Source organism: Nicotiana attenuata, unplaced genomic scaffold, assembly GCF_001879085.1.
Source record: "Nicotiana attenuata strain UT unplaced genomic scaffold, NIATTr2, whole genome shotgun sequence".
Classification (NCBI taxonomy): Eukaryota; Viridiplantae; Streptophyta; class Magnoliopsida; order Solanales; family Solanaceae; genus Nicotiana; species Nicotiana attenuata.
The window spans coordinates 21,396-30,850 of NW_017671456.1; the positions used below are offsets into that span (position 1 = coordinate 21,396).

The following is a 9,455-nucleotide window of genomic DNA, read 5'->3' on the forward strand; positions in this document are numbered from 1 at the left end:
CAATACAAATGCTATCAAAAGACATTTAATTCAATACTACGAACGGCAATGGATTGAATATCTATTTTTTGTTCTGCAATAATTTAGATAAAAATGCGTAACCTCTTTTTATGTTTTCTTTAGCGTCTAGTCGTGTAATTAATAATCCCTTATTAGTCTACTTATTTTAGCATGACTTATTAATTTCATATTATGTTTATTTTTATTATAGATTTTAAATTAGTAATATTTATATTACATAATTTACTGCCAAATATTTTAGGATAATGCTATGATACATCTCATATTTTATATTATTTTCTGGGAAAATACCTTATATAGTTGTATCTTACTAGGATTAAAAAAATATTTTGAGCACAAGTTATATATTTTGTGCTACGAAGATTTTATCAGGAAAAAAAATCCGAAAAACCCGAAAACCCGAGATTGAAAAACCCAAGTTTTATTGGCTTGGTTTGGTCTTTAGATTTAATAACCCGTCACAATTGATTTGGTTTGATAACTGCAAAATCCGAACCATCCCGACCTATGTACACCCCTACTTGTAAGTAATATTTCATTACAAAAGGGATGGGAGTATTTTGGAACAAAATATCTACATCTGCATTTTCTTTTATGATTATTTTTGCTAGGCCTTCTTCAACTTGATTCCTCTCCCTATATTTTTTAGTAAAAATATTTCAAAGATTACTATATATTCAAACAAATTCTAAAAATAAATAATTGCATTAATTACATTTACATGGAAAATTTTACATAGAGGGACAATTTATTGCCACACGAGACAAAACATGTTCCAACAAATAAATGAAATTACAAAGAAAAGAGAAATAAACAAATGCCACTAAATGACTACCTTAATATAAGAAAGAAAATAAAAGACAACAAGCTCATAGCTTGAAGTTGCTCCATAGCTGGTTTAACTGATGAATCTTGAGTTGAAGCTATAATGGATATAGCACTAAGGTCGTCGATAAACATATTTAGTTCTGGGGTCCACTATTAGTCCCTTCCCTCCATTTACTTCCAAATCATGCCTGCAATCACAACATGAGTAGTAGTTCAAGTTCCTGATACAAGAGGGGAGATGACCGTTGCAACAGAAGCAGATCCAGGATTTAAGCTTGTTGGATTCTATCTTTACATTGCTACCGCTTGACCCATTGCCGTTTGAATTAAGGGTCTGGAGTTCAACATCTATCGAAATCTCAGTGAGTATGCACATACGGAAGCGGATTTATGTGGGGGCAGGGGCGGAGGTAGTGTAGTAGCTACGGGTTCGGACGAACCCAGTAGCTTTTGCTTAAACCTTGTATTTGCATTACAAAATCCATTAAATAAGTAAAAATATTTAATTGTGAACCCAGTAACTACAACGAGTTAGGGTTCAGTGATAAGATCAGAACCCTTAACTTTCAAATCCTGGCTCCACCTCTGTGTGGAGGGGGTGGGGTACATGCACCCATGCTCCCCTCCCTAAGCTATGTCTAAACAATGCTCAAGTGACTACTTGGCAACCCATGCTCAAGTGACTACTTGGTGCATTAATGACTAAGTGCCCATTTTGTCCCTCAGATTTGGGGTTCAATTTCCATATACTTCTTTTTAATTAATTTTTTTATCATTAATAAATAAACAAATCGGCTAATTCATCATGCCCTTTTTAATTAACATAATGGTGCACCCATGTTCTTAAAATTCTAGATATGCCTCTGTGCACATACACCTCTCTATATATATATATGTGTGCGCGCGCGCACGTGTAGGCTCCATATCATGAAACCCCATCTGCCTCTGAGCTGCTACATGTGAAAGTGTCAGACTCAACAAGAATTTCAGGCTACAACAGAGACAATGGCAAACCTAAATCCAAGATAGGCAAGTAGTAACTATTACCCCCCCACCCCCCACCCCCCACCCCCAAAAAAAAAAAGAGCAGAAAACTATGGACAACGTCTAATACTATCACGTAATGGCATGCTGCACTCAATCCTTGTTCATTTTGACGTGGAAAAAAATGAGCGATAGAAGCATGATAACTTAACTGGAACACAAAATCTGGAATGGTTAGTTGTTCACGAGGAACATGGCGGAATAGCTGTAGAAGACGATCAAGATATACTACTTTTTTCCACACCTGCAGAATAAATCACCAGTGACGAGCTTTCAGAGAAAATGAAAGTTTGAGTTTATATACCAGTAATAACGGGATTAGTCAAAGGAAAAAAGATAAAAGGTTCTAAGCATATAAGTACCACATTATCGACAAAGAGTTGCAAAGCAAAAATTGCAGTCTTCAGTCCAAAGGTAGGGTGAAGAACATATATTGCCTGCTCACAAAAAAACGAGATTTAGCAACAAAACAAAAAACGGGAGTAAGGTTCAGCTTCGGGAACCATGGAAGGAAGCACAAGGAAAAAGGTGAAAGCATTCATACATGAAGGTTACGCTGGTGTTTCCGTCCAAGTATTTGTTGTAATCTCTTCATCCATCCCAGGTCTGGTTGCCTGTTTTGATACAAAAAAAATAGTGCGGAAGCATCTATTTATCAGAAAAAGAATTGCCAAATTTGGAGTACAATGTCAAAGCTTAGTACCATCGAAGTAAGAAACACAGTTTCCATGTCACCTTCCCCTCTGATTTTGGTCAAAGACAACCGAATTACCGTAGATCAAAACTTTATTAATGAGATTTAGAAAAAGATTCTTTCAGTGAATCAACCGCATGGAGCTCAGGATCGAAGTAAGAGAGAAAAAAGGGAAAAAAAAAACAAGTCTACGCTTCTTGATCCTCAACGTCAAACCATACAGACACGGAGAGCTGTAGAAATGGATCCTAAAAGCAAAATGACAAGAAAAAGGAACATATTGATGTCCGCCAATGCATACACATTTGCTCTGGAGCTCATACAAGATGTCTTGGAGACTGATGATCTTATATTTTTCTATGCAGAGATAGATATAAATTTAAATTATATGGGCCAGAAGGTAATACTTACAGCTGTAAAGATGCTGCAGAATGAAAATACACGATAGAGTAAGGCTTCTGAATCAAAGGCTCGAACTCCTGAAATGTGACACGTAGAATAACTAATTACTGCCAAATCATCCAGGAAAATTCTGAAGAAAAACTGATTATTGAACCACACAATTGGTATGGATAGATCTCATGCAATCTATTTACAGCAGTAACTATCACTACCTTTACAACGTATAGAATAAATCTCTCAAGATCAAGGCATCTTAGCAGGAAATGTGCTCCCACGACTACCATAACTGGATGACCCTCACTATCAACCCCTCCTCGGTAACTGAAAACATAGTCAATGAGCAACTTAAGTTTAACATAAGCCAGGTAACACTTATTCATGGATATGTTAATAATAATTCAGTAATCTATTAGTCATGATAACTTGTTTTTTTGGGCTAAATTAGTCATGTGAATATAACAAAACCTTTGCATGCAAGCGGTAACGGCTGATCTTGTCAGACTTTTCACTCAATTCAAGTGCATATCTGAGGCTACAAACACTCTACTTTATTTGACAAAACCATGGACCAGAAGCAGAGGCGGATCCAGGATTTTGGGTTCGTAGGTGCTTAAATTTTTTTGATGTGTAGCTACTACCAAACACATAGTATAAGTGCACAACTATTTGAACATGACAGTGAAAAAGTTAGTGAAAAGATTTGATGGATTTTTCCACTCTATAGGAACGGTTCGTTTTTAGGAGGGGTCGAACTTTGGAGATTTTTTCTTTCCTTTTTTTTTTTTTTTTGCTACAGAGAATTATTAGGTAAAATAGAAAAGAAAAGTTTAAAAGAGAGAGAGAGAGAGAGAGAGAGAGAGAGAGAGAGAGAGAGAGAGAGAGAGAGAAAGGTAAAACAAAATTCAGGGAAAATGTAGTCTAAAAAAATAATAGTAGTATTGGTAAAAATGTGGCTACCGGATAAAATAAAAAAGGACCTAAAAAGGAAGAAAATAAATATGGGCCTGTTATAATTGAGATTTGAACTCCCGCCCACTCACTTCATTAGAGCATCTAATATCCTTCCTTGACCAAAGCACCCATCAGGCTTTTTGTTTCCTGGGTGCTTCATGGCTTATCATATCAAATTCATGAAATTTTCTATATAACTATACATACGCCATGTTAAGGTTAATGCAAATTTTGTATGCAGATCCGCCACTGAACAGAAAACATAATTTAAGGAAAATCTGCTTACACGATTTTCATTTCTGCAATTTCTGAGAGATTTAGAGAATTTGCTTTTGCAAGATATCTGGAATGAAGGGAATATTCTTCTGCAGCTGATAAAGGAGGTCCCCCGAGGTCACCATATCCAAGCATTTTAAAGCAGTTCCAACTACTTTGCGCTTGGGCTGTTTTTTCCCATTGTTCTCTGCGTCGCTGGTCTGGGTCTTTGATCAGGGACATAAAAGCAGGATCCAAAAATAAACCCAAGTAGGATGAACTCCTGCTTCAGAAAACTTTGTTAGTCGGACTTACAGACACACACACACACACGCATTGCATATATAAATATAAATATATATATATAGAGGCTATTCTTTACTTAAAAAGGTAGTGAAACCATACTGCGCAAAAGCTTACGGCGACGATGAGCTATTCTTTACGTAAATAATAATTTCTTTTGTCAATTCCATCCTACTGTCGCACACATAAATTCAAAAAGTTGGGGTAGATATGAGCAATGAAACCAGATTTGAGTTCTGACCAACTTTAACATTTCAACTGAAATATCCTGCAATCCCACTGTTCATATGATATATGGCGTGGTGAACTGCTTAAATCTGTCACTAACCTTCTCGATAAACCAACATTACTGGCAGACAGATCAACAGAAGCTTCGGGGGTCCTTGGACTAGAACTTTTTGTATTTGGTAACGGTTTTATCCTTATTTTTCGTTCAGCAGTAGTTGTTTCTCCATTCTCATCACCAACATCTGCAGGAAGTTTTAAACCGGCAATTTCCTCCTCATGATTATCCCGAGGGAAGTAGAGAGGAAGCAATCTGTAAAGGTTAAGATACTGTGAATTTTATCAGCAACCCCAATATATGCATAGAATTCATGCATTCCCTCAAGTATATGGCAGAAAACAATGTACTAACTATACCTTTTATATATCTCCGTATCAGATGACGTAGTTGTACAGAAAACGACTGCCTCTATTTTATCTTTCTGTTTCTCAAGAAACCGTCGTACAGTTCCTAAGCAACGCAACAAAAGATGGAGTCTAAGAAGTGGCAGATGAAACATTTAAGCAAATAGTTCACACATTAAAGAATCTTTTTGATGGAGATATCATAGTTTTTTACAGTCTCGGCACAGAAAGAATTATCTTGAAAATCAAAACGAACAAATAAGTACTTGATTAAGAAAACAGAGAGGATCTCTCACTTATTGCAACATGAGCAGCTGGTTCTCGCGGATAATTTTTGGCTTCGGTATATATACAGCCCATAGCAATGCTGCACCATGTAATCCAACAAGTTGCATTTTAAATTATTGCAACCCCAAAAAAAAAAAACGAAATCAAGGGACTGGCTCTCCCTTTTTCCTTTTAATACACAAAATCACGGCATTAATAATAAACCGCAGAATATATGACAATTAGACAACCTCTGTAGCCCATTTTCTATAAGAAGTTCAAAGCAAGAGCGATAGCAATGACTTAGAGCATTCTCGGCAGCAGTGTGGTATTTTACCGCATACTTTGGACCAACAGTGTGAATGACCCTCCTGCACATGAAACACAATCAGAAGTATGTCAATGGCTTATGGTTATGCTGCATGTGTTCCCATACTAAAATTGTGATGAAATATTGTGAACTAAGTTCAAAGGGAAAGAGAACACTAAATTCTCATCAGTTTCTCTGGAAAAAACATTACAGTAAATTGAATTGAGAGAGGTAGTACTCCTCCTAACCATGTTGTCGGAAAACGTGATCGAGGATTTATTTAAATTCTCACATTATCAGATCCTTATTTAGATTATCTAACACAAGTAGGATCACGCTGTTTATGATCATGAAATTTCTCATCAGTATGTGAGATATCATTGCAACTTGGCTGCCATATAACAACTCCATAACCAACTCATACACTACGTATTATGAAGATTCCGGTGAAGGAGACAAGGTCAGGACTTCAATGTACATATGCTTTATTGGTTTGTCATACTGAAGACCAGCTTAGCTAGGTTCACAGTTTCCACCTCTATCTTCTTTTGCTTTTACTAAGAAGAAAAGTGGATATCAAGGGAAACAACTAAATTTCCAACGGAGATCTCCAAATATGCCCGTCCATAGATGTGATACCAAGATCATTGAAGGGATTAATAGGGGCCAAAAATCACATGGAGGAAAGTAGTCTTAAAAACGCAATTTCTTTGAATCTATGTTGACTTAGTGAATAACAGAACACAATAAAAGGGAAAACAACCGTATAGGCGATACCAACCAGTAAGAGTTAAGGTTGAGTGTGATTGTTGCACTTACATGGGGCCTGGTGTTTGACATGAGGCTTTTATGTTTGGTTTGGTGTTGTATGATAATGCAGGGATATATGGGAGATTAAGAAAATCGCTAATTTCAAAAAATCCATGATTTGGCCTATAAGACAAATAATTGACGACAGGAATGAACAAGGCTCAGATGGAGTAGAACAAATATATAATGTTCACATAGCCGACTTCGACTAGTTTGGAATTAAAGCGCAATTGGTGTTGCATATGTAAAGATAAGGTATTGCGATCAACTAATGAAGAATTCAGTTACAAACATACTCAACAATAATGCAAAGAGTTGATAAAATAACCTAACATCACGGACCTAGCAGGAAGATCATAAGCATTGGTTACTTTTGCCATTCCTGTTCGGCAGCCTCCCTACGAAGCAAAGTAAACCATCCATATCTTTCTAGTGTCAGCATCATAAGTTGAATTAAAGGGTAAAAAGTTGGAGAAAGTGTTATATAACATCCTTAGGATAGAATAAACAGAAAGTACAAAAATAAAGATACTGTTTGAAGTTCAATTGGTTGCCACAAGTTATGCTTCAGACCTTGTTTGCGAACCAGTTCAGGAAATAAGTAACTTTGAGAAGAAAAAAAAAAGGAAAATGTGGAAAACATATGCACACACTGCGGAACGTACCAGAGTAGCACATTCTTCTGCAAGACCAGGTCCAGCTGCAGCATGCAATCCAGGGCTGCTGTGGGCTTCATCTAAGTTCTATTGACCACAAAATATAAGCGTCAACAATTCCACTGGCAGCAAAAAGGTGGTTTCTTGATGTAGGTAACTAGCAAATTTGCATTGCTAACTGCAATTCTACGAATGTTCTTAATTGCATAAAATAAAACAATTGCAGCCATATCTTAATTAGAAGGTATGTATTGAACAATTAGGTCATCAACTTGGTCGGAGAAACGCAAACACAATCCTATATCTACATGCTTCAGTTTCTAGGTACTTCCCAAAGATGATAAATTTGCAAAGTAGAAAGAGAATACAAATTTGAATACATACTTAACCCCCTCTTCCCCCAAACTGTAAGTGGAATCAACTTACTACCACTTATACCACTATTTATGGATAAAGTACCCGAAACCTACTTTCCCCATCCCTTTAAAAGAAATAGAAACAGGATTGAAAAATATTCCTCCTTTTGGAACACCCAAAGGTGTGGCCTAGCGGTCAATGAAGTTGGTCCGGAATTATGAGGTCGTCGGTTCAAATCCCAACGGAGGCAAATAAGCACTATGTGATTTCTTCTCATCTGTCCAAGCTTTGGTGGATAGAATTACCCGGTACCTATGCTGGTGGGAGGTAGCAGATCACCCCCTGGAATTAGACAAGGTGCACACAAGCTGGCTTAGACACCATAGTTATAAAAAAAATCCTTCTTTTTGGATATTTCAAGTCTTAGCTCAAATAAAAGCACATAACTTTAAGTGTCTCCTACCAATACAGCATTTAAGACGCAAAATCTTCTGCTTATCTGTTGGCTACAAGTTCATGTTTCTGCCACCATCTCAGGTGGATGGATACAAGCAAAAAAGCTATTTAATCCCTTAGTCTCCTCATTAAAAAAAAACAAAATATGTTCATTGCTCATCAACAAAAGATGTACTACCCAAGTCAAGAAACCATCAAATAAATACAAAGAAAACGCGATAGAAGTTACTTCTCACCTCATTTGTAGAGTTAACAACAGCATCTACCTCAAGATTCCAGGGGTCTCCTCTCCACAGGTATATCTTGGAGTTAACTTCATGATCTAGCGGAAACTTGGAAACTATACCATTTGCATTGCCCTCAGAACCAGAAGCAGACGACAAAGGATCCGGATAGTCGGAATTAGGATCTTCATTCTCATACAAGTACCTAATTTCCGAATCAATCCATCGTGGAACTTGGTCTAGTGTCACCACAGAATCTCCACTATCAGTAGGTACCCCGCCTCGGGTAGTAGTTGCTACAGGCCGATACATACTCTGCTTCTCTTAACTCCACTTTCACTTCCTATTCCTTCATTACAGCTAAAGTCAAACACATACTGAAATCTGATTAACCCCACGTGAATTCCGATAAAAGAAATGAATCCCCTGGAAGGAACAGAAAGTATTACACAACTTTGTATACAGGACACAATTACCATAAATAATTAGGCTGGATATCGGTAATAGGCATAATTTTCAATAAAAATCGAATCTTTACATCTAAAATAACTCACCTTACTGAACTAACCCTCAATTCCCATAAACTCAATGAGAAAATACATTATTAATACTACATCAAAATCAAGAACCATGACATTCTAGCTATTTACAAACTATTAATTGGCATTTAAATCAAACACATTTAAAATAAAATCAAGAAATTATATAATTGAACAAAGTAAACAAAATTAGAACCTCAACAAAGCCTATACCTACAGAACCCAATTTAGAAGTTCTTCCACAGATTCAGAATAACAGATTAACACCATCAAAGAAAAAAGAAAAAAAAACTATTAATATATATCGAGAATATGATTTTTTTTAAAACACATAAATATATTCATGTATTGAAAATTCAAATCGAAAAAATTACCTGTAAATTGAGGGAATTGTGCTGGAGGGAAGAAAGTGGGGTCCTAATGAGCTAAACGCAAAATAAGACTCCCTTTGGAGATGGGGGAGTGGCATTTGCTAATTTGTGGAATATTTTTATCTTTAACTTATTATTTTTGGGTTGTTTTGTCATTTTTTGTTCTTGTAATTACTGTGAAATAGTAATTTTTATTTCTTTTGTCAGGGTTTCGTAAAAGGGATATTCCTTTATTTTACTTTCTCCCTATATTTTTTTCCTTTTTTTCTCGGTTGACCTTTTGAGCAAAGGAAAAGGAAAAAGTAAGTGAGGATTGAATCGCTTGTATAAATACGGT

General features: G+C 36.3%; 1 protein-coding gene across 2 annotated transcripts; it reads right to left on the reverse strand.

The window, feature by feature from the left end:
- Nucleotides 1–697: 697 nt before the first annotated feature.
- LOC109208397 (protein GDAP2 homolog) lies at nucleotides 698–9,235 on the reverse strand. 2 transcript variants are annotated; one of them, XM_019371508.1, is made up of 15 exons: nucleotides 9,122–9,235; nucleotides 8,221–8,634; nucleotides 7,181–7,258; nucleotides 6,858–6,913; nucleotides 5,647–5,766; nucleotides 5,425–5,495; nucleotides 5,141–5,234; nucleotides 4,827–5,036; nucleotides 4,227–4,478; nucleotides 3,202–3,310; nucleotides 2,999–3,066; nucleotides 2,438–2,507; nucleotides 2,256–2,330; nucleotides 2,046–2,137; nucleotides 698–1,037 (listed from the first exon to the last, which is right to left on the reverse strand). In XM_019371508.1, the coding sequence occupies exons 2-15, from the start codon at nucleotides 8,518–8,520 to the stop codon at nucleotides 962–964; spliced, it is 1,671 nt and encodes a 556-aa protein (XP_019227053.1). In that variant the 5' UTR covers nucleotides 8,521–8,634; nucleotides 9,122–9,235; the 3' UTR covers nucleotides 698–961. The 2 variants fall into 2 exon arrangements, with proteins under 2 accessions (XP_019227053.1, XP_019227054.1); XM_019371509.1 differs by lacking the exon at nucleotides 9,122–9,235 and adding an exon at nucleotides 8,961–9,036.
- Between the last annotated feature and the right edge of the window lie 220 nt (nucleotides 9,236–9,455).